General features: G+C 35.6%; 1 protein-coding gene and 1 pseudogene across 9 annotated transcripts in view; both read right to left on the bottom strand.

Moving 5' to 3' along the window:
• The window catches only part of CNOT4 (CCR4-NOT transcription complex subunit 4), a 113,982-nt gene that overhangs the window by 28,263 nt on the left and 59,534 nt on the right, over positions 1 to 26,185 (bottom strand). For 5 of the 9 annotated variants that reach the window (XM_074315333.1, XM_074315331.1, XM_019750763.2 and 2 more), the window contains exons 4-10: positions 24,865 to 24,951; positions 23,988 to 24,089; positions 22,987 to 23,112; positions 20,142 to 20,275; positions 3,840 to 3,897; positions 1,996 to 2,245; positions 565 to 1,062 (exon numbers count right to left, since the gene is read on the bottom strand). In XM_074315333.1, coding sequence (XP_074171434.1) covers positions 565 to 1,062; positions 1,996 to 2,245; positions 3,840 to 3,897; positions 20,142 to 20,275; positions 22,987 to 23,112; positions 23,988 to 24,089; positions 24,865 to 24,951 — 1,255 coding nt within the window. The remainder of the gene's footprint in view (positions 1 to 564; positions 1,063 to 1,995; positions 2,246 to 3,839; positions 3,898 to 20,141; positions 20,276 to 22,986; positions 23,113 to 23,987; positions 24,090 to 24,864; positions 24,952 to 26,185) is intronic. The other 4 variants (XM_074315334.1, XM_019750758.2, XM_019750740.2 and 1 more) reach the window with 1 other exon arrangement.
• Positions 10,176 to 13,772, bottom strand: LOC141567653 (signal transducer and activator of transcription 2 pseudogene; annotated as a pseudogene).

Below are 26,185 nucleotides of genomic sequence, written 5' to 3'. Positions count from 1 at the left end.
CACATATGTCTGTAAAACATTAATAATCAGAGTTCTCAAATATTAAGTCCTTTATTAACATATAGCACAGTTTTGATTTGTGTGTGTGCACGTGTGTATCAGTCAAAATAAGTAACTGCCAAAAGTAGTTAGAGTGGCTTTATCCCTCATGCTCTCACGAATTACCATCTTTAAAATTTTTTTGAACCAGTTTACTTTTAGAATGTATAATCAGAAGTTTTACCATGGTGTTGGACTTTACAGCACCATAATTTCAGAGCCCATTTCTTTTCTTTTTCTTTTTGTATTTATATGCCATATGCAAGTTTGGTAACTATCCTATTAAGTGAAATGATTCTAAACAGTAACTAGGTATAATACTCCACCATCCTTATAAAGCTCAATATTACAAGGCATCCACCCAATTAAAACATTTTTAGATTATAAGGACTTTAATTTTTTTCCCATAGAAATTTCCAAGACTAATGATACGTACTCTGTTATTCAAAAGATCCCTCCCTACCCACCCAACAACCTGAAGGCATGAGTTATTCACAAATTCTCAAAGGCTATAAATGAACCTACCTGCTATAGGGATCCCTCCCAGACCTGTGTTGTGCTGTGGCGGGAGATTCAAGTCCAAGAAATTACTATTTGAGGTGGGGTTTGCTGTGTGGTTCAAGTGCATGATGCTATTGCGTGGAAAGGCCATCCAAGGATAGCGGGCTGCCTGGCCTGGAAAACTGAATGAATTATAAACCGCTCGGTGCTGCTGAAATTGAGGGAACCTCTGTGGCAAGACTGAAAAGGTACTACTGAGAGAGTTGGCATTTGCAGGTGCAGCAGGATGCAGGAATCCAGAGCCCGGGCCTTTGGCGGTTGTAGTGTGTGAAGAGGAGTTCTGAAGAGATGTGGGCGAAAGGGAGGGCTGGTCTTGGACTGACAGTTCCTTTTCAATCAGGTCTGCTAAGGCTTTTCGAGTGACATCAAAGGGATCAAAACCCAAGTCATCCTCTGGTTGTTTAGAAGAACCAAAGCCAAACGCTGCTTGCCAGTCTGTAGAAGATGATACTGGGATTGTTTCTGTTGGGGAGAAAATTAGTGATGGATTTAAAATACATGCCTCATTTTTGTATGTCATGAGTAGCCACACTAGTGAAAGTTAAAACATCATATTACAAGATAAAGGCAAATATATACGAAATATGTATGATTTTTTTTAGCACATTAAGATTATTAAATTATAAAAGACCTCATATACTTCTAGCAATGATTTCATTCTTAAATTACTAACTTTGGAAACTGAATAATATAGACTGATTTTGCTTATCAAAGAAAATGAAGTACTTGAAATGCAAATTATACTCATTCATAATTTTAAAACCAAGAACAAGTCACTTATATGAAATAAAGTAATAACAAATATAACAGAATTTATTAGTAAAGTGCATTTTTAAATGTATTTATTAAAGACAAAGTATAAATAATTTTGAATATATGCTTTACATACTAAGAAAAAAAAAACTTAATAAAAAGTATTTATTTAATCTTTATAGTTTTTTAAAATTTGTCTGCTCCACTGACAATTAGGTGTTATTGTCAATGTTAATTTTATGCCATCTTCACATTAATAAGAGAACTTACAATGAATAAAAATGGAAATGGCTCTAAAAGGCCAAAATACGACTTTTAATATAAACTAACACTTTTGTCAGCTGTTTAAAAAACTCTTAGTTTAACATAAATCTGACTAAAATATAAGTCCTTAATACTTCCTACAGGAGGAAGTGTTTTATTATTGGAAAAATGACCTAACCATTTATTTCTAGAGAAATCTGTTAACATAATAAGTTCTACGTCATACAACAACTTACCAACCATCCAATTCCATGCAGTTTAAATCTTTACATGTTTATGAAAGTGGGAGTGGGGAGAAAAATAATAAAAACACATCCAGCAAGGGTATCATCTTGGTCAAATTATTAGCATGCTAACATGTCTAGTTGTGTTATATACCTGATGTGAAGAGGCTCTGTGGCTCTGGTGCTGTAGGCCAGTCATTGGGTGTCTGGGGGGAACTGGGGAAAGGAGGAAGCCCACTCGGAATAGGGTTGGGATGTCGAAAGTTATCTGAGAATAACGACTGTGACTCAGTTACTGCCCCTTCAAATGGAGACCGTGCACTGTGATTGGATGAGCTGATAGGGATGACTGGGTTAGATTTTGATAAACCGGGTGGTGGTGAAGGCGTATCACTGTTAGATATCTAAATAAAACAGGAAAAGAAAAGAATATTCAATATAAGTTTATGCATTTAAATAAGCCACAATTAAAAAGACGTGCAATGAAAGGTATTAGAATGGTGGTCTTCAAACTGGGGTACTTGAAGACTTCTTTATGAGAGAGCATGAATTTTCAAAATATCTATCAACTTACATATGTACTCTTTTCTAAAACAGACCCTCCCCCAAAAGACTAAGCCATTCTCCTCTCCTTTTACAACCTAATTTTTTTACTTTACAGAGAAAAGAATATTTCTCACTTTCTGGGACCTAAGTATAGTATTTTGTGTCCAAGTGTGAAACCTTTCTGGGAGCCAAACAGAAACTTACTAGAAATATTCAGGTTGGTGGTGAGAGAGAGTGACTGACTCTAATGACTGGATTCTTTGGCAAGCTAGGTGATTCCCAATACATTTGTTTGGAACAAAAAGGAAAAAAAGATCTAAAGTTATTTCCAACACATCATTAAAAAAATTTTTTTTATGATAAATCTCTATATGATTTTTCGTTATTCAATTCAGGAGTTCAAAGATTTGAGTGATACTGACATAATACTGTTTCTTCTACCTCTTATTTATATACGAACAAGATTATCTCAGCACTTACATTTAGAAAAATGAAAACATGACTAGGATTGATGCTGAAACTTATCTCCTTGAACCAATAGGTAACATTCATCAATAGGTACATAAAAACTAATTTAAAATGGCCCTACCTATCTCACTAAGAGATGACTCTCCAATATAATTTTAGTGCTTATGTTTAATAACTAATTTTATCAAAATCTATACTTATATAAATTGCTTTAACCAAATCAAACTACCAATATTTACAGTATGCTGAAAATTAGTACCCTTCGCAACTTTTTATACTTTATATGAAAAAAAACCTTTAATGTTAACTTAAAATATACAAGGGTACACACAGAAATTCAAAAATTTTTAATGGAATTTGTGAGCAAAAACTTTGGAAAAGCAAATCTGTGGTATTCGGGAGCTTAACCAGTGAAAACTAGCAATTAAGCAAGATGATACAAAGCATGCTATAAAGATCACAACTTCACTCAGTTATTATTTTGGGTGCAACTTTGAAATTAACTATTTGGGTTTATAATTTCAAATCCCATAGTCATTTGGGGGGGGGAACTGTTGGGGGCAAGTACACCAAGAGAAATAGAAAATTAATATTGACAGCAAGGGACAAGGGGAGCACACAGCATAGAAACAACTCTTAAAATAAGAATGCAGAAGGCATGCTAGTCTGGGACCATTCTGTGGCGGCTCGGAAAGACCAGTAATAACAGCAGACTGTAAGGACACTAATGGACTGCCACACAGTACAACAACATGGTCATAATGGAAATGCTGCATCATCAGGAAAGGGTTAAATTATGCTCTGTATATTCTGTGGAGGAAAAGAAGGCTAATTATAATACATTTAACAAAGATGTACACTAAAAATGTTTTTAAGTAGTTTAGTATTTAAAGTATTTTTCACTATCTAGAAAATTCACTTACACAGAATGCCTTGTTGTGGGGGATAGCAGATAAATGAAGAGACACAGTATCAAAATCTTACCTGCTGGGAATTTTCACCATTCCCTATACTGAGAGAATCTGAAGGTTTGTCAATGGGACTGTAAAAAGAAAACAAATTGAATAAAATCAGAGTAAAAATCATTCTCCCACAATAAAAAGCATACTCCGCAAAAGCCAGAAAAACAGACATCATCTTAACATTTATTGAAGCATTACGATGTGAGACATTAGGTTAGATGTTAAGAATACAAAGAAGTGTAAGATAAAATCCCTACCCTTGGGCCACTTACATTCTAATTAGATTCTCCAAAAACAATGGGTAAAACTGCTTAAAATGGATACTACTCCAAGCAATAGGTCAAAAGTCAAATCCATTATTTAGTTTTGTGCACATGATAAACACAGTCCCCATTAAACTTCTTGAAATAATACTCATTTTTATAGTTTGACAGGGGGCATAGAAGTTACTGAGATGTTCTCTATAGGTTCTTATGAGCAATAAATTTAATACTTCAATATCCTAATCGTAACCCTAGAAAAGACATGTGCATGCGCGCGCACACACACACACACACACACACACACGACACTAACAGAAACAAACTTTTGTGCAAACTATTGGCTTAAAAAAAAACATTAAAACTTGACTTCCATATAGAAAAAAATGCAGTACCACAGTAAAATAACAGAATTGTTAAGTTCAAGTCCGTTTTAACTCATCTGAGTTAAAAACAAAACAAAAATCTTTATAAGCATTACAATGACATGATGTTGACATAGAAATAGCAAGCTACTTCTACAACTAATTTTATTTAACCAGCACATGAACAAAAGTAAGTATTGGTACCCAGATACGAATACTTATTTCTTATACAGTACTACAGCAAAAAAAATTAAGATTCCAAATTTCTCAAAATTATTTTATTGCCTGAAAATATATATATACAAGTCACCTTACAAAGAGACAACTTACTGGTACTATATTCAACTGCTCTAAAAAACCTTAAGGGCTAGTACCCAATCTGAATTTCAAGTGTATCTTTTGCAGAAACACTGCCAGATGCTCTAGAATCTGACAGATAGGCCTGAAATTTACTTGAAGAACATTTTTACTTCTTATTATTCACAAACTATCAAAAAGTCAAATCATTTTATCAAGCCAAGTGGGTAATTACAAATAAATTTAAGATACAGCTCTGAGTCAATTAAATCTAGATATTTGGAGAAACAAGACAAGTGCACACCAATAAAATCAGTTGGTGCCAAATATTAAATGAACTGTTTATTCAACAGGTCTTTAGAAGAGAAGCCACCAGAAATGGAGCATTTAGAGGATGTTTCCTAGGGGAGTTCAAATTTAAGTAGGTACTTAGAAAGATTTACACATTAGGAGAAAAAGGGGGGAAAGAACAGCATTAAAGGTAGGAATAGCAAGTGTATCGGGAATCAAAAGGTTGCAGAGTTGGGAGAAAGTTAAGTAATAATGTAATGTATGATTTTAATGTACTTTTTAAATATATGAGGTAAAGAGAGAAAGACAGAGGCCAGACACCAGATGCCAATGGAAATTTTTGAGCATAAAAATGATATAAACAAAGCAGTGTCTTAAAAGATAAATTTGGTGGTAGCACGAAGTGCAAACTAGAACATAATACAGATAATTTGAGATAAACTTGCAGTATTTAAAAAAATTATGTGCAAAATACACTTAACATATGAGTAAATCTACCATCTTAGCTATTATTAAGTGCATAGTTCAGTAGTATCAAACATACTCACGTAGTTGTACCATCAACACTGCCACCCACCCCATTAATTCCTTTCATCTTGCAAAAACTGAAATTCTGTACCCACTAAACAATAACTCCCCGTTTTCCTCTCCCCACGGCATCTACCAATTTTCTGAATTCTCAAGATTTCCTTTTGTTAATGGTTTCTAACTTCATCCTGTTGTGGTAGGAAAAAATACTTGATATATCTATCTTTTAAAATCTATTGAGACTTAATTTGTGATCTGTCATATGGTCTATCCTGGAAAATGTATCATGTGCGCTTCAGAAGAATTTGTATTCTGTTGTTTAGGTACAGTGTTCTGTAATGTCTGTTACAAATAGTTGGTTTATTGTGGTGTTTAAATTCTTTACTTTTGTTTGGTTGCTCTATCCAATATTGTGAGTGGGGTACGGAAGTCTCCAACTATTATTGTAGAACTATTTCTCCCTTCAATTCTGTCAGTTTTTGCTTCATGTATTTTGATGGTTTGTAATTAAGTACGTAAATATTTATAATTGTTCTATCTTCTTGCTGTATTGAACCTTTTATTAATGTATAATGGCCATCTTTGTCTCTTACAATCTTTTTGACATTTATTTTGTCGGATATTAGTATAGCTACAGCTGATCTCTTGGTTACTACTTGCATGGAATATCTTTTTCCATCCTTTCAATTTCAACTTGTTTGTATAATATCTCTGGGTCTAATGTCTCTTGTAGACAGCATATAGTTGGATCATGTGCTTTTTATCTATTCTGCCAATTTCTGTTCTTAGATAGGAAAATTGAACCCATTTACATTTAAAGTAATTACTGATAAGGAGGAAGTTACTTATATCATCATGCTATTTGTTTTCTATATGCCTTATATAGCTTTTCCCCCATTTCCTGCATTACTGTCCACTTTTGTGTTTTGTTGATTTTTGGTTTTTTTTTGTAGTGAACTGTTTACATTCTTTTCTCATTTCCTTTTGTGGATATTCTACAACTATTCCTTTTTTTAAAATTTGAGTTTATTCTTCATTTAACTTGTAAAACACTACTATAGTTGAATATTAATTAGAGCTATTCTCTTTGTTGTTATCATGGGGATTACATTTAACATCCTAAAGTTATAACACTCTAAAGTTATACTAACTTAACTACAATAACACACAAAAACCGCTCCTTTATAGCTCCATCCCTAACCCTTTCGGTTGCTGATGTCACAAAATTACCTCTTTATACACTGTATGCCAAAAAACATAAACTAGTAACTCTTTTAAATGCAGTTTGTTAAATTGCGTAGAAAACAAATTTGGAGTTACAAACCAAAGTTACAGTAGTACTAGCTTTTACACTAATGTATTGCACATTAAATGTACTGATCTCTTAAATCATGTAGGAAACAAAAAAATATAGTTACAAAGCATTGTAACAAAAACATTAGCTTTTATAACAGCCCACTCATTTATCTTTATTGAGATCTTTATTTTTCCATAAGGCTCTGGGTTACTGTCTACTACTGTCCTTTCATTTCACCTTGTAGGATTCCCTTGAGCATTTCTTGCAAGGCAGGTCTAGAGGTGATGAATGCTCTCAGCTTTTATTTGGGAATGTCTTAATTTCTCCCTCACTCTTTGGGGACAGTTTAGCCAGAAACAGAATTCTTGGTTGATAGTATTTTTTTCTTTAACATTTTAAATATATTGTCTTACTGTCTTTTGGCCTTCAAAGTTTTTGATGAGAAATCTGCTGATAATCTTATTGAGGATCATTTCTATGTGATGATTCACTTCTCTTGCTGCTTTCAAGATTCTGTTCTTGTCTTTGGCTTTCCAAAGTTTCATTTTAATGTGTCTCAGTGTAGGTTTCTTTCAGTTCATCTTAACTAAAGTTCCTCAAGCTTCTTAGATGTTAACATTCATGTCTTTCTTCAAATTTGGGAAGTTTTCAGGAATTATTTCTTCAAATAGTATCTCTGCACCATTTTCTCCTTCTGAAACTCCAAAAATGTCTATATCGGTGAACTTAATAGTGTTCTACAGTTCCCTTAGGTTCTGTTCACTTTTCTTCAGTCTTTTTTTCTTTGTGTTCCTCAGACTTGATAACATCCATTGTCCTGTCTTCAAGTTTGCTGATTCTTTCTTCTGCCTGCTCAAATCTGCCTTTGAATCCTTCAGTGAATTTTTCATTTGTTATTGTAATTTTCAGCTCCAGAATTTTTTGGTTTCTGTTTAGGTTTTCTGCCTCTTTAAAGATAGTTCTGTTTTGTTCATACATAATTTTATTGCCTTTTCTACATCTTCCTTTAGTTCTTTAAGAATCTTTAAACAAGGTATTTTAAATTCTTGGTCTAGTAAATCTGTCCTTAGTTCTTTTTCAAGGACAGTTTCTGTTGATTTATTCTTTTTCTTCTGAATGGGCAATACCTTTCTGTTTCTATGTATACCTTGTGATTTTATTTGTTGAACACCACCCATTTGAATCTAGTAACATGGTACCTACGGAAATCAGATTCTGCCCCTGTACTTTCTTTGTTATTTCTTTTTTCTGATAGCTGTAGGCTGTCTCTGTGCTAAAGATCAGACTTAGGTGTAAACTTAAGGTCCTCTCAGGTGCTTTCTGAGCCTTTCCTTGGACATACAGTCATTTTCTAATTTCCTCCATATAAACTGTTGTTCTTTAACGTCCTAGTCTTTACTGTCTGGTTCCCAAAAGGGAAAAAAGGGAAAATTGAAGGGGAGGTGGGACAATGCCAGTTCTGAAAATCCCATGGAAACCACTTCAGCCAGAGAGGGAGAAGCTTTCAACAATGCGGGAGGTGCAACAATGGTTGTCTGACTCTTTGTCCACACCTCTGTGATCAGAAGCAGTAACAAGCAGAGCAGAGATCCTCAATATTTGGAGGACAAAGTCCTTTTTGTCTACTATGCTCCCTTAAACTATGTGGAACCTGCTTCCAGAAACATGTTCACAGCCTCCTGCCATGCTGCTACTGTGCTAAGAGCTGAAATTGACCAAAATTAACTACCAAGTCTGTTCCTAGAAGTTTCAAGCCTTCACCAGACTTCAAAGTTCCACAATAGTTATGCCAGAGAGATTCTGCCAGTGCAATTGTTGTCTAGGTGAAGACACAGATCCTTGATGCTAACTAACTCTGCCATCTTCCCCAAACTTGCATTATTCTTATAGTAATATGGGAATAAGGGCTTAAAGTTGAGAAGGAGCAGTAATCATAGAAACAAAAAGATGAATACAAGATATAACAAATGAAGAACTGCAGTGTCTTAATCTTGTTCACCTTCCCAACCATTAAAGAGCACTAAATAATATTATGTTGGTGCAAAAGTAATTGCGGTTTTTGCAATTATTTTTAACCTTTTAAACCGCAATTATTTTTGCACCAACCTAATAATTTCAATATAGATGAGGTCAGTCTTGTTAATGTCAACGGCAATATATGAAAGTATTATTGCATTCAAAATAAATTTGAAGGTTTATGAATTACAACTAATTAGAATAACTAAAATCATCTCTTCAACCATGCCAGCTACAGTTTCATAAGCACTGATTTTTTTACACTTTACCTGAGAAAGTTTTATGAAAGATGCTTAAACATTTCTAGATTGTCATCAATCCAAAGACAGCCAATGAAAAATGCAGACTGGGGCAAGATATCAGTAAGCTTATGTTCCACTGAGTTTTAGTATGCTCTTCCATTTATTTTAACAATAATTAACAAATTCAAAGAATAATAAATGAAAACTTTTAAGAATAAAGATATAACTATAAATTGCTTTATTCCCCATGTGGGCTGTAAAAAGCCTATTATAGTTAAATCTGCCATTATTAGTGCAACTATCATGGAAAAGTGGAAAATAAAGATGGGAGGGTCCCCGAAAATGCACGTGTAACATTAATATAAAGAAAAAGTACATTTACAAATTCCAATTCTAATAAATGGGGATTTCTTGGCTCTCTAATGGCTGGACAGAAAACTGACAGCCCAAGGCTACCACTAACAGGTCAGAGTTCTTGTAAACATCCTGGCACCAGGTGTCAAAGTTACTTCCTCATCAAGCTCTGTGTTGCTTAAACTGTGACCATAGTAGCAATTTTTTTTTGTTTTACATTCAACATCCACCCCCCACATTATCATGCCAAGAAGATTAAGAAAGGAAAACAAACTTTAATAAACAATGTATTTACAAATGAAGAGACCTACTCTACGAAATGGACTGTTTTCTCCGGTCAAGAATTACCAAGTCCCAATGATATCAGATGAAAAAAGATTGGGTACACTAAGATAAATTGCACATGGCTTTTTTATTTGAAACAAAATCTACAGGCTTCCTTTTCTTTCCCCTTCCTCCACCCAGGTCAGCACAAAGTTTATGAGTCACTTATGCTCAGAAAAGCCTCTTTCTGAACAGGACTGTTCCTCTAATATACCAGGCACGAAACAGCAACATGGACAAGCATACTTTGGAGATACTGTGGGTTTGGTTCCAGACCACTGTAATGAAGTGTGTATCACAATAAAGTGAGTCGTAATCTTTTTGATGGAGGGTCGTGCCTTCAATTTGTAAAAAAAAAAAAAAAGAAAAACAAAAACAAAAAACCCCACAATACCTGTGAAGCACAATACAGCAGAGCACGAGAAAATGAGGACTGCTACACAGGGCCTTTCATTTACAGTTCAACTTAGACCAAAGTACATCTCAGAGTAATGGCAGTTATTTCAGGGATTCCCTGGGACTGGCTCTAGAGCAGGCTCCAGCTTCAGTTCTGGTCCCAGGTTTGGCTCTGGCACCGCGATACCATGCCTAGTATGGACTCCAGTCCTGGCCCCAGATCCAGCCCGACCTCAAGCAGTGGCTCTAGCCCCAGGCCTAGCTCTGACCCTGGCTCCAGCTTGAGGTCCAGCAGTTGTTGCAGTTCATCCACCTGTGTGTGAGACCACAATGAGCCTATGTTTCGTGTGTTTATGCCATTGCTGGAGATTAACTACGTCCTGGTGATGGTGCCCAAAGCGTCCTCCCAGGGGATGACAACAGGTCCTCAGCATGAGCTCCTCAGTGAGCAGCTGGTGGTGGTGGAGGCTTTCAGTCCGTGTGAGTGACGGGAGCACCTCCTTGGTGTGAGGCCGCACAGAGCAGACGAGGACCTTATCATGGTCCTGGGATTCCACTGAGGAGCAGGTAGTACCCCTTGCTGAGATGCACTGAAGCACAGCAGGCACCAGAAACTCAGCAGCAGCTGGCGCTCCTGCTTCTGGCTCACACCATTCCACAGATACTTCCGGCGGTCACATATCTGGTTCAGAATTTTGTCCAGCCATGTCCAGAACAGTCGCTTTGGCTGGGGGTCTGTGTTGCGTAGTGAAGTCAGCCCAGGACCACAATGTACCCTCGGTCCTAGAGTTCTATCCCAACAGCTCATCTCTCAGCTTGCTCAGCTGCTCCAGGTCGAGGACTCGGCCAACGTAGGAGGAGAACTGCCAACAGAGAGTGGGGCCCGGCAAAGTCTAGGAAGGCTGGGGGGTTGGGGAAAGGCGGCTGGAAAAGAACTGCTGATTCTGGGGGTTTGAGCTGAGCAGAGTGAACCAGAGAACTGTGGCCCAGGCAATCGAGAGTAGGTTCACCTTAAAAATAATAACCATATGGAGGGTGTCTGTTTTCAGCTCCTGCTCCAGACCCTGGTAGGTGTAGCCGACATGAAGCAGATCATGTGCAGTCCCTCTGTCACAGCCAGCAGCCCAACTGCTGCCCTTCCTGAATCGCCTGAACGTTGCCCCACCAGTCAGGTAGCCAAAGTCCTAAACTAAGCCCTGACTCTTCTTTGGGGGTCCCAAGTTTCCTGGTTTGAAGCCAGGAAAGCTTGTAATGAGGAGGGTTCCTGTCAATGGAGACTTCTGCAGGCAGTGACCCACGGCCTTCCTGCAATCTCACCAGTAGGCTGCCTTGTCGGGACAGCAAACTTCCTGCCAGTCTTGAGGCCAGGGGTGGTCAATGCGGAGTTTACGGCGGGCAGGACTGCGTTTCTATCACAAAGGTTTTGTGGAGCAGACACTGTAGCAACTCTATGACATGGGCCTTTTGTAGGTCCATCACTTTGATCAGACGGTCATTCTGACAGTCAATCAGGTGACTCAATCTCTTCAGATTCTTTGGCAGCTGAACCAGGTGAAACAATAGCTTTGCTCCAGCTGTGAACCACTCTTCTAGGTGCTCCAACCCATAGTCCAAGGAGCTCCACAGCAGGCATTTTGCTGTGGCCCTTCCACACCTCCAATTTTGGCTGCAGTAGCTCAGTTAGGGTAGTTATCGGCCTAGTGGTGCTTTGGAAGCACCTTGAACCTGTTTCTCCTTTTGTCCAGTTCACTGCGAGTTTCCCGCAAAAGCCACTGCTGTCTGGTGTGATGGGAGTCCAAAGAGGGTATCCTCACTAGGGTCTGGTCTTCCATCGGAAGCACAAGGCAGTCTGCTGATCTTTCAGTTGGCTGATGGATCTTAGCCCTCAATTCTAGGATCCAGGATTCAATCTCAGGCTGTTGGCTCTCCATAGCTGCTTCAAAGCCTGGTTCTCCTTGCTCCGACTGAGCCCTCTGAGCCTGGATCAGAATTAAAGAGATTAAAGATCATCTCAGCCAACTGGTAGGGCCCTGGGGAAAGGCCTGAATGTTCTGACAGAATTTTCACAAGTTGTGCTGTGGCAATAAGCCCTCAGGGTCCTGGCTACAGCAGCCACACTCATGGTTCAGCTGGTCAAAGTGGAAGAACAGCATGTCAGCCTTGGAACTGCCATCACCCAGTGCAGTCTCCTGGCCAGTTTGGGTCTTCAATCCAGACCACCAAGTACCGCCCAATGTCCGCCAGCAGGAGGCTGTCTGAGGAGCTCTGCTGCAGGTGATCCTGAAATGTGCTGTCAAGGTTCTGCAGCAGCTCCACTGCACCCTTGGGGCCTGAGTGTGGCTAGGAACTCAGTCTTCACTCCCTTTAGTGACTCTGGTCACAGCTTGCAGTCCCCAGAGGGAGCTCCAGCACCAGGGCCTTTAGCTCTGCCCTAGGGTTCTGCCCTTCCGACCTGCCCCCCCCCTCCCAAGGAGCAAGCTTGAGTAGGTAGCTGAACCCCAGAGCTCAACATTCCCAGCTGGGTGCACAGACCTGGCTGCCACTCAGCCCAGACATTCTTAAATTAATCTCTTTTTCGCCGTACTAAAATAATAGCTTATACTCTGAAGCTAAAGTTTTGTTGTTCATTTCATTTTCGATAGGAAAGGTTAACAACCATTTGCTTAGAACAAAGCAATGGGACAGAGGTTGCCTAGTAAGGGGGGAAAAACCTAAAAAGGTGTTGAAAAGTTGAAGCATGTTAATTTGGTTCTCTTCATAAACGCAGATCAAATAAATTAAACTAAATCAAATGAGAGCGGCAAAAACAGGTTGACAATTACTTTTGAAAAGGCTAAAAGTTGGAAGACCACCTATACTTATAGTTCCCTCAAACACTGACAATAGTCATATGCGGAAAGAAAGATAAATCAAGATACCTGAAGACACAGATGATTGAAAACTGGATTCAAGTAGAACTACAAGTTTTAATAGGTAATTTGGTCTCATAATATAATCAATATATTATTTCCAGAAGGCAATGCTATGTGTGTAAATAAATTCCTGTAGATAAAAATTCCTAAATATATATTTTCATATAAACAGTCTTACTAAATTTTTTAAAGCTCTAGCACTAAATAGTTCTGAAATCGATGGTGAGATTACAGATTTCTCAGGAGTAAATATTTTTCAATTAACCCAGCAGCTGGAACCCAGTGCTATGGAGCTTTTCAAAAGGGTGTGTGTGTGTGTGTATGTATGTGTGTGTGTGTGTACTTTCGTGTGTGTGTACTTTCATATATATATATATATAAAATTACATATTTATATTTGTTTTATTAAAGTGTAAAGTGTACTTCCAGGCCCGGTCCCTGGAGATTCTGACTCAGTGTAAACTGACACGCTGACGATCAGTGTACTAGAGGAAGTGAAGAACCCAGTGAAAAGACATCTGTCACATCAAGCTTCCTTAAAGTCTCTGAAATTATTAGATTTTAGAGCTAAAAGTACCATTCACATCCAATTTAAATAGTTTGTTTTATAGATAAAGAGACCCAAACTCACAACTATCTGCACGCAGGCAGCCTGACACAACTGTGCCTCCATGTGACCCTTCAGGAGCTCAGCCACTTTGCTGGCTTCTAACTTGCCCTAAAGACAGTGCTTAAATTTGACTTCCTTTTACTTCCTTGGTGACGATGCCAACAAAATTCCTGGAAACAGTCTCTTGGCTGCTTTCTAAAATTTGCAACATAAAACAAGTAATTACATAGAAGGATCAAAGAAAAAATCATTTTTTTGAGGACTGGGGATGGAATAGATAAAACATTGATAAGGTCTAGTTCACTTTGTTCATTACATTCAAAAGATAAAAATAGTCTCAGTGAGTATAGTAATTTTGGTAGCATTTTGGATATAAGGTAAATTTTAATACAGGTGTCAATATTATGGACATTTCCAAATTTCAGTGTCATGTTACTATATATACAAACACATATTTATGTTGCTCCTAAATTAAATATTCCAATATTCGTTTAGAAGAATTCAGTTTCATTTCTCATGCTCACCTGAGTCTTAAATAACTGATAAAAACATTTGCTACCACAAAGGACAAATTTAAGTTATGGATAGGTAGCTTGCCTTTATAAAACATATTTTATTGGATACAGACTTCAAATATACACTAACGCTTAAAGTATTACTTTGCTACTAAAATACGGCCAAGTAATGTGACACAATTAGCCGTTACTAACAAGGCAAGAAAAAAATGCCTTGATAAACCTGGACTGACTGTATTTTGGTAAATATGATTTTAACTGGAATTTTCTCATAACTCTAGGATGTACCTAATGTTTTGATTACTAGTAAGCACAAATAATTATTCTTAATATTAGAGCTGAAAGCTGAACAGCCACCATCCTAAACATATCACAGAATGTGGCAAGCTTTCAAAATCAGCAAGTAAAGTCTCCATTTAGTCATTAAAATTTTGTATTTCAGAAATATTGATTTTTAAAAAGGTACTATATATTTAAGTTGCATTTAAACACACAAATGCAATGTGTGATGTTCCTTTCCTTCTACTGTAAGAAATAAGGGAACCAACAACCCTATCTCTAACTGCCCCTCCCTCCACACGCATTACAATCTATCCTCTGTAACAAATACTTTAGACCAGTGGCTCTCTTAACTTATTTGAACATATGTATCCTATTTAGGTGGAGCAAGATACCCTAGCTCACTTATTAGTTTTCCAGTGTGTATGTGCACATGTGCAGTAACTTTATATATCCAAACACAGCACGGAAAGAAAATTCCTTAAAGAGAAATAAGGAAAGATTTTGAGAAATAAGTTCAGAAAAATCTTGTAATTCACTAGTTTTAACGTAAATATCCAATTTTAACAAAACTTTGTAACTCATCTAGTTAGTTTACTAGTAAGTAGTGCTTCGTTTTATGCAAAAATAAAAAATAAAATGATTATGCAAATCATTTATCTATAATGAAAGAGGGAATAGACATTCTGGGGATCCATTTTACAAAAGAATGCAGGCGACCTCTCACAGTGCGTGTCCATATTTTGAGAATCACTGCTTTATACCACTCCTGAATTCACCTTCAATCTATCTACAGGTATCAGCAAGCCAGTGCCTTCTACACCAGTAATTAATAACCATTTTTTGGTCATGGATGCTCTCTGCAGAAAAGTGTACAAACACACACAATTTTACATAAAATTTCAGAGTTCACACATATCCTGAAGCCTACCCATGATTTAATAAGCTCTACTTAAGATTGTTTTGTACAAGTCTCTGGACTATACCTTTTCTAAATCTCTGGGGTTACCAAACGATGTGAGGCTAGGAGAAAGGATTCATGCAGTGATCATTCCCGTTTTGCTGAATAAACCAAGTATTCTGACTATGCCTTTAGTCTATCAGACCTATACTTGATTTTCAATAAGGAGATAGCTGTATTTCTTTAAAAGATGTACCCTTTCTTTCAATATAATAAATGTAATAAAAATTTACAAATTACTATAGAAATTTTCCTTTCACCATTTCTTTAGCATATCCTCTACTGCCACCAATCCGTGGGTTAGGGAAGGTTTTGCTTAAAATACCATCAATTCCTTGGAATTCATAGTACACCCACTATATTTATCCTGAGTTAATAACCTTAAGTACCAGAGATCTTCAAGGTCAAACTACATATAGTTATAGCACAGTTTCATTTAACTGAATTAGTTTGATTCGTGTTAAGAGTTTTTGATTCATGTTAGAGTCTCTAAATAATTTCACCTCTTCTAGACTAAGCAATGGCAGAATGGGAGAATGAACTTGGGTTTAAAAGTGTCAGAGACTTTCCTAAGAATCTACTCTATCACTTATTTGTGTAGGATACTGGTAAATTATTTAAACTCTCTGAGACTTAAGTTTTCTTGCCAGTAGTAAAATAACAATATCTACCACATAGAACTACTGAGGAAGTTAAATCAATACAGAAGACACCGCATTTTTGTTCAACCTTCTTTTCACCTAAGTCTAAAGCCAAACATCTCCATTCCTTCAACGGTGGCTTATTTGACTGACCCACAGTATCAAGTCATAATCACTCACCTTGCATAATCTGCTTACCCCATAAAAATGCCCCCAAATTCTTGTAAGTAGGCCTGCCCACTGCTCTGGGCACAGCAGCACATCTAGCTACTATTCCTTTCAGTCTTCACTTGGTGAACAAATTGTGTCTCAATCTAAATGAAGGTATTTCAAGCCCCCAAATTAAAAACAATACCCAGTCCTTAAACATCACTACTGCATGGCTTCCTCACTCCCCATTCTCATCATTTGTATTCGTCCTTTCAAAGTAACTTATTAAAACTGAAAAATAGCACATCTATAGTCAATACTCAATATGACAGATATACTCTCAAATTCATAATGGAGATGACATTCCTTTTTAGAATTTATTGCTCATTTAAGTGAGATAAGGATAAGACATATTGCAGAAAATTTCACTTATCATATATGTGTATCGGGACCATGTCAGGGCTTAATGAAGATAGGTAGCTATAGTACTCTTAATATTTGTACTCTGGCTTAATTAGAAATAAGAGAACATTACATTTTAAGTTCAGTGTCAATCTATAAGGTTCCAGGTTTTGCTTTCTTGCAACTCTTACAACTGCTACTCACTACACAGGAATGCCAAGGAGAAGAGAAGGAACCATTCTTTTTTCTTTCTCTAGAAAGTTTAATTCTCAACTTATCTTAAATAAGAAAAACTTATCTCTTGGGTAGGACCATGGAAAGAGTTATGCTGCTCATTATTCTAACTTGGTATGTCTCCCCTGCGGGAAGAAGAAAACTTATCTACAAATATATCCCTACCACTGTACACTATATGGTGGCAATGTGGAAATGGAGACCACAGCAGACCTCTGGTATTACTGTCAGTCAAACTTATTCACTTGCAGGGGTCAGCATGAAAGCAAGCAAGCTACAGGAGTGTGCCAAGAAACAACGACAACAAAACCACCTTTCTGTAACTTGGGCCATCAATTGTCCTTAATAAATTTAGGGGAACCTATATTAAATAAACAAAAAACAACCACTTCCCCCCGAAAAACCTTCCAGAAATATAAACTTATGTAAAACATAAGAAACCATGTCAAAATTTATTCTGGTCCCAGGTGAGGTTCAGTAGCACTGGCTTTGGACAAAGTTATTCAATGTGCACATTGTTTTAAATCCCCCCTTGTCTTCCCTCTACAACTTGTGGCTCCGAGGAAACTCCTCTCCTACTACTGAAATAGTTATGAATGTGCTCTGACTATATTTTATATAAAGGTAAAGTCAATAAAATATTAGTAAATTTATTTATAACTGTTAAAAAAAATAAGTTAAAGAAAAGCTAATTACTTGTCATAAATGCCAAAAAGACATTTGGTAAATTCTAATTTTCACTTCCAATCTAAAGAGAAAAGCTCAATAAGCCAGAAATTACAAGGTATTTGTGTATTGTGCTTAAAAATACTTATCTCAAATAAAGGGTCAAAATCATCTTAGTAAATAAAACACTGGAGATATCCCTATAAAAGTAAAGAACTGGACAAGGATGCCTATTAGCACCACTTTCTAACACTGTTCTTTAATTTTTAGCCTAGGGATTCTCAAACAGGAAGAAGTGGTAGGAAAGCCAATAAAATAGAACAGGAGAAAGAAAAAAAAAGAAAAAAATCATTCCTAAGAGGCACAAGTAACTGAAAATAGAGAGATACAGATGATAACGGTTGAGATGACTCAATGTTATATTGTATAGTATTCTTCTAAATTTGATTTATATTCAAGTATGTTTTGAAATACAAATAGAGTGGTCAACTAATTGGGGAAAGTTAGATCTGTATGCTGCAAATAAAACACCTAAATACATCAATAAAACATGGCAAACAGATATGAATTCACTATGCATAAGTATTTCATTCTATTAATTAAATATAAATTAAATGAGACAGCTTTGTTTGTTATCAAACTGGCAAATGTGCAGAAAAGAATACTTAATTGAAAGAAATAGGTATTCATAATCTTTGATTCAGCAGTTCTACATGAAGCAGATCAAAGACATAACCAAAACATTTATATGAAAAAATGTTCATCACTGTTATAAACAACAGCACCAAAATGAAAATAACATACACCAAATTTGTTTAATAAATTTGAAATACTCATATATAATGGACTACTATGCAGCTATAAAAAATTATGTTTCCATGACATGGAAAAATATTCATACTAATGGGTAATAAGTTTTAAAATGTAATAAACCGATGTATTTTGTGTTTATATACATTCACAGGAAGGAAAAGGACTACAAGAAACACATCAAATCATTTTCAATAAAAACATTTGAGTATTGAGATCACATCACAATATTTACTTCTGTATGCTTTTAAATATTTTTCAAATTCCCTTCAATAAAAACACATTACTTTTATATTCAGGAAATAACAAATGTCTCAAAGAGAATCTAAAATTAAATTTCGGCTCTGAATTCTCTAGGAGCTATAAATCAGAATATGATTTTAATTAGAATGACATTTTTAATGAGAACAATTATGTGCATAAATGTTAAAAGATTCTGAAATAAATTTTTACTACAATAACCCCATGCTTATAAGAATCACTCAGAGTCAGCAACCAATGAGGTTAAGCAATAGCATATGGTTCATAATAAAATAAACACATGGGTAGAAAGGGGCAGGTACAAGAAGATCAATGGAAAGGGTAAAAGATTATCAACCCAGAAAGACTTCTTTTGGACTTAGGTTTGATATACACAAATTTCACAGTTTGCTATACAGTAATTTTATGTTTTGCTCTGTGGCCTCTTCTATATGTATTTATGCAAACATGTACATGTGTGTGTGTAAAAACAAGAAATATTTTAATTTGAATAAATAATCTTTACTATCAAAGCAAAGAAACTTAATAAGGACTTCAAGAATTTAAATACAAGGATATGTTTTTAAAGAAACTGACTCTGACAGCAAGCCATGTAGTTAACTAGCTATATTTGAACCATGGCCCTTACATTATTTTAGTTCTAAATAGACATTGGACTATGAACATTTAACACCCAGTCATTCAAAACATCACTTAAAGAAATTTAATTTTGGAATAAGTTTTTAAAAAGAAACTCAACAAATCTAAATTAATTATAGCTACTTACTTTAAATAGATATTTTATAAAAGTTAAACTTACCAAATTAAAAAAAAAATAAACAAAGGTGATAACACATCAAATTTAAAGAACATTCAGGATAGATCATTACCCCAAAATTACTGTTTTTTCAATCAGATCATTTTCTGACCAAATACAAGATGAGAAGATCACATTTCAGAATGAGACTCAGTGTTTAAGACTGTAAATTTGTTTAAACATTGACACAATATAGATCTATGCAAAAACAAGTGGTCTCCTAACACGAATGATTCTGAACATGGGATGCCCTCCTCATGCAGAGGATATAAAACTTCAGGGATTCCTGAGACTAAACAATCACGAATATTTGTGTGCCCAAGACACAATACTTCAGTAACTGCCCCTCTCCCTTTCACCGTATTTTGTTCTCCTCATGAAATCAGGGAAGAAACCTCAATTAGGTAACAAGAGCCTTTCAAGAACCAACATCCTTTAATTTCCTTTTTATCAATGAAAGTAGTCTGCAGATCAATGCAAACGGGAAGCCATGAAGAGACTCATCTAAAGTATCACCAGGGAGCAGCAGGCAGCAAATATTCAAACCCAGAAGGATATTCAAATATTCAAACTCAACATTTCCTATATAACGCAATAATTCTGCAAAAATGATAGACATTGTCAAGAAAGATTCTGTCAGAAAAAGATGCAGAAGGAAAAGAGAAGACTGACAGATATGAAGGTAAAGTATCTGATTATACAAATATCGGTACTTACGTATCATACCTCTGCAGTGGTGTCACTTTGTTTTTATTCTTATCAACTGAACCCGTAGATAGTTGAAGAAAATTGGGGTTTAATTTATATAATTCTTGAAGTAGCTTCTGTTCATATTCTTGGTGTTTACCTGCCTAATGGAAGAAGAAATTAAAACTGCAGTGGGGTTCACAAAATGGCTGGTATAAAATACTGAATTACCTTCTGAATTATTAAAGATATCCTAAATAAAACATGAAAGGGTTTTTCATGATGTCAGAGAAACCTGTGAGGAGGTGTCATAAAGCTTCTTCTAGACCAATGAAAGTTCTCCAAAAAAAGAACAAAACTAATATATTCCATTACGGCATTTCATCGATCATTTTATTGTGTAGAAAAGCATACTAAAAGACATTTTTCTAACTCAAAAAAACTTGAAGCTCCCTTTAAACCTACTTTTAAACCCTATCTTTCATAGAAAAATTAAGTCTTGTAACAGGCCATTACTAAATTTTCTGAAGACCACTGAAAATCAGTCAAATTTTTTTTAGATTACAATTTTGTGTTTCTACATAAAATTTAATTTATTTTAAACTCTAGACCAGGGGTTGGCCACTTTGTTTCTGTAAATAAAGTTTTATTAGAACAGTCACACTCATTCATTTATGAACTGTCATTTATGAATTGTCTATTATTTATGAGTTGTCTACAGCTACTTTCATGCTACAACAGCAGAATTGAACAGTTGCTACGGAGACTATGGCCCAGAAAGCCTAAAATATTTACTAACGGGCCCTTTACAGAAAATGTTTGGTGATCCCTGCTCTATAACAAAGAGAACTCTGTATTTCCTGTAGTTGGTAGTTACATATCAGAAGGCAATGTCACAAGCATTATGGGAGAAATTAGGCAAAGATTGACTGTGGAAACTAGTCATATACAGAAATACATATATTACAATGAAATCACTTTGAATAACTTTTTATTATTTAAACTAGTCATATACAGAAATACATATATTACAACGAAATTATTTTGAGTAACTTTTTATTACTTGCATGTATATCATGACTAGAATGACATTTTTACTTACATTCAGGGTTGTTAATTGTTTTAAAAGTGTGGTCTAAATAGATGTTATGGGGAAACCAAAAACAGAACAGATAAAAACAAAACAGTGAAAACAAGCAAGGGCAGGGCAGTATCCTCTAATGGGGCACAACTGTATCGTATTTACTACACAATGCATCCTTCCTGTTCTGAGAGGGCTCTTGTCTGCTTCAGTTGGAGCTCTAAATATTTCATAAGATAACACATTTTGAGGTAATGCAGTAACAACAACAACAAAAATCTGATTTTTGCCATGATGTAATTTGTTCAAATTTCCTTTCCATGCTGAGGAAGTATTTTAAAAAAGAATCCCCTTTTCAAAGTAATTTTAAACTCAGGTAAAGAAGCGCGAGATCAATTCCAGACAACAACATGAAATAAATTTTAAATTATCAAAAAAAAAAAAATAATAATACAGTTAGGTATGGATTTTACATCTTCAAAACACAAAAAACCCTGAAAATTCTTTTGGCAACCAATACTTCAAGAGATAGTATGGCTTTTGTTAGCCACAAAGAGCTCAAACTGATACTCAAATGATTCTACAGGGGTAGTTCATAAAATAAGTTAAATACCATTACAAATTAAGTTCTAAGGGACTGTCCATCCATTTTTTTAATCTAATTTTTTTGTTACAGTTGACATACAATATTATAATTAGTCTCAGGTGTCATCCATATTCTTTTACTGTTCAATACTACTTAAAAATTATATGAACTGGTTCTTAGAAATTCTTTGGCAGAGATTTTCATTGTAATAGTACCTGTGAGTAAAGCATACTCCCCACTAGTCAAAGTTCAGTTTGAAATGGTTAAACCTTAGATTTCATCCAAGAAAGCTTCATCCAAAACCAGAAAAACAATCAAGAAGCACTTACTGGGATAAGTAAGAAATAAGGAAGTCATCCAACAGAGATCTTATTTTAACACTGTTTTTGGATCAGAAAGACAACAACTGTCAAGAAATTCCAATGTATTTATTAAAATGGAATTTACTCTGTAGTAACTTCAAGTCAAAAAGGTATTATTTCATTTTCTTTAACAATCTGCTCTTAAAGGAGCCCCTACCAGACTTTCTCTAGTTTGACCTGGAGAAAGGTAGCAATCAATGCCCCCCACCTTCTAAATGAGAAGTGTTCCTGCAAAAAGTCCACAATAACAACCTGAAGTCCTCATCTATAACAGGCAAGGGCAGCACTGTGCTTTGTACAGTCCTCATTTAATATGCTGTATGGTCACCAATTCTACGTGTAAAGCCATGTTTATACTACAAATTGAAAGGAGACAGGAGAAAAGGAAATGTAAAAAAGAACATAGGATAATAAGCGTTCAATTTACCTTTTACAGGACACTTTCATGGGGAGAATCATTTTATAAAAATAATCTGAGCTTATCAACAACATTTGATGGAATATTACTTTCTAGCATGCTCTGTAAAGAGTACAGATCAGGGGGAAAAAACACAACTCACAATTACAGTATCACACTGAGCTTTCATTTTGTTGACACTTCCTTTAAAGTAGCATTTCCCCAAATGCTTTCCTTGGTCAATAAAGTTCTGGTTGAACCACAGACCCATTTTCATTATAACAATATCCTACAGAATGGACCTTCTATTGAATACTGTTTGGAAAATGCCACTTTAAATACCAGTTTTTAAAAAAATAAAATCCCTAGTTTTTGCTTTTACAATTTTAACTTGCAAAGAAAAATCCTCCCTTTCCCTGCAAATTTGGAAGTTCACATTACTTTACTACCTGCATTTCCTCTTTTGTGAAGCTGGCGGCCTCATCCCCCAATTCATGTAGATACATGCAGTCAGGCTTTGGACACTGCATATTCTTTAAAAAGTAACTGCAGTATTTTGTTGTACCTAGAGATGCCTGCAGGAAGAGGAGGGGAGAGGGGAAAAAAGGACCCAAAATGTGAATGGCGCAATAAGAATTTCCATGTTTTATGTTTTCACTTCACCTAAAATGAGACACAGACATGATAAAACAAGGAGCATGGCTATAAATACTAGAGAACTAAACTATCACTAGCAGGATTTATTAATGATGAGGCCCATTTGGAAGAACTGAAGAAAACATCTCAGTCTATAGTTGCCAGGACTTGAGAATCCAAATGGTTTTCCCTAGCAATCAGAAGAGAAGACAGACAAAATCTGTTCCATGTCTTAAGTGGTTAGGCACATAAGAAGGCAAATTCCCTTTTCTAATTATGCCATTCTTCTCTCATTTACATAAAGCAGTGCTTGGTGGGACCCTTCACTCAAACCTGAACTGATCAATGTCCAAATATTTAAGGACAACAAATCAGAACCATTATCTATTTCTGATAAGCATAATAGAATCATTGTCACAGAATAAAATGTGTGTAAATATAGGAGATTTTAAAAGATTGTCCCTTACTAATGTACATGTTTATTCCTACCTAGCAAAACAGGACCCTACATAAGACAACAGTAAACAAATCAGCTGTCATGGGTTGGTCTGGATGCCTAAGAAGCAATCTTCAAACAGACTCCCTTCAAATGTAATAACGTGTTTCCCCGAAAATAAGACCTAGCCGGACAATCAGCTCTAATGCATCTTAAGACCGGGCCTTACATTAATTTTTGCTCCAAAAGACGGATTAGAGCTGATAGTCTGGCTACGTCTTATTTTTGGGGAAACACAGTATGTAAATGCTAGGTACTCCTCTACCTGCTGTATTTCCCTTCCCCCTTAAGACAAATAAATCAAGAGGATCATGTCACCTTAAGTGTTCTGCCATCTACCACCACATTGTTGACACACTGTATGGCTCTGAGAGCATCTTCTGACCGGATGTAGGTTACATAAGCACTGGCACTTGGACCCTAAAGTGAAAACCCACTTTTATTAGTTTCAAATTCAACAAAAACTTAAAAAAAAAAAAATTATCTTAAAACCTGTCTTGGAAACTTGAAAGACCTTTGTTACTACTGTCAGTAACAATAATCACATACTAGTTCATTTTAAAACAATCCACATACTAGTTCATTTTAATTAAACCACATACTAGTTCATTTTAAAACAATCATACTCAATGAATTTTATCTGATTTTAACTAGACTAAAATATCTTTGGTTTGGCATTGATTTTTTTAAAAAGTCATTTGACAGGCTCCTTAAGGTTACAAAAAACTAGAAGTTAGATTTTAAAAACTAAGATTTGAAGACCGTGTCAAATTATGGTCTTATAAAAATAAATGTAATTTTCAAGAACAGTCTATCTGCTAAAACCAGCATAACAAAGATGCTCTTTTAAGTTTTCCTTTTTATTAAGTTTTCAACATCTGAAAATATTAATTAGAAATCATTATCTAATTATTAAACTGCCAAACAATAGACTCAACTCCCCCTCCCCTTCGAACCGTTGCTAAATCTTTGTTTTACTAGTTCCCTTACTATCAATTTGCTGTTAAGTCTTGGAAGAGTCAAACGAGCACCAAAACTTGCCGCACCCCACCAACAGAGGTCACTACACTGCTTACGTCTTTGACACTCAAGCTTTCTCATCACAGAAAAGAAACATTCAGCCCAGGTCAAACCCAGACTATATGGAGGAAAGGCAAAAATCCCTCTAATGACTTATAGGGATGTAACGAGTTACCTGTGATCCCGCATATGATGTGCTATTATTGATGACAACTTTATGTATTTTACCAAACTTCCCAAAATATTCTGGTCGTTTTAAAACCTGTAAAAGAAGAAGAAATAAGATATAAAGTGGCCCATTTTCATCAACTTTATCCTGATAATAGGGACATACACTATCCCTCTTCAGTGAAAGAAAAATAATTTTTAATATTTTCTAATAAATGTGATTATTTCCTAACTACAATTTGTGTGGTTAACCTACAGAAAATCATCAACAGAGTCTAAAAGTTATTCTTTATTGACCCACTGAATAAAAACTGACACTCACTAAGTTTGGTATTATCCACTATGTTCTAATATCTGCACCAATAATCTATGGGATCTTACCTTCACAGTATTCTTAAATACAAAACAGGTAAAATATTCTAACCACATTTTCATTAACAGAGGATCCTTATAGGAAAGCATTTCTCAAAACAATGACTCAAATTATGCATTAAAGACAGAGATAGAAACTGAAAGACATTAAGTAGAGAGTCTTTACTCATAAATGTATTGTACATAACATTTGCTATATTATCAAGAATTGTTTATGAACTACAAATACCAAATATGGTAACAGAATGATCCTCAACTGTCTACACTTTATATCACTGCGCACACACATGTGTGTGTATTTAGTTTCCCTATGCCAATCAATTGTACCATTTCTCAACTGTCTCCTACTTTAATTTCTCTCTTTTCCTGGTAAGTAACTTATGTGAGGTGATAGGTGGGGGTAAAATAGTTGGGAACTAAATGTATACATTTCTTTCTCTATTACCTATGTTACTTCTTCATGGTTATTTCCCCTCATACTTGTGTCACCTCCTATACTTTGTGATCACTGCATGTATTCATTTAGCTTCTCCTACAAACTTAGTAGCTAAGCTGTGTGGGAAAATATTATCGAGTGTTTGGAAAGAATACCTTGCATACCTGTGAACAGGTATGCACACAGAGCTTTCATTGAAAGAGAGCTTGCTGTTTGACTGTAAAAAGTAGGTCTATAGGTAAATTTTAGGAAAAGAAGAATGTAATTTTGAGGTAGCAGCAAATCACGAGAGAGAGTTTTGTATTAGGGTACATACTAGCAAATTAGCCAAGTTTAGATATGTTCTACATCAGACAGAATCAAAGCTTTGTGGCTAGGGTGTCATTAATTCTTAACAGTTTGCAACTTATTAATATACAGTTGATCCTTGAATAACATGGTTTGAATTGTGCAGGTCCACTTATACATGAATTTTTTTTTTCAATAAGTACACCGGAAAATTTTTTGGAGACTTGCAACA

Source organism: Rhinolophus sinicus, linkage group LG11 (genome assembly GCF_036562045.2).
Source record: "Rhinolophus sinicus isolate RSC01 linkage group LG11, ASM3656204v1, whole genome shotgun sequence".
In the NCBI taxonomy this organism is placed as follows: domain Eukaryota; kingdom Metazoa; phylum Chordata; class Mammalia; order Chiroptera; family Rhinolophidae; genus Rhinolophus; species Rhinolophus sinicus.
This window is presented reverse-complemented; position numbering and strand designations above follow the sequence as displayed.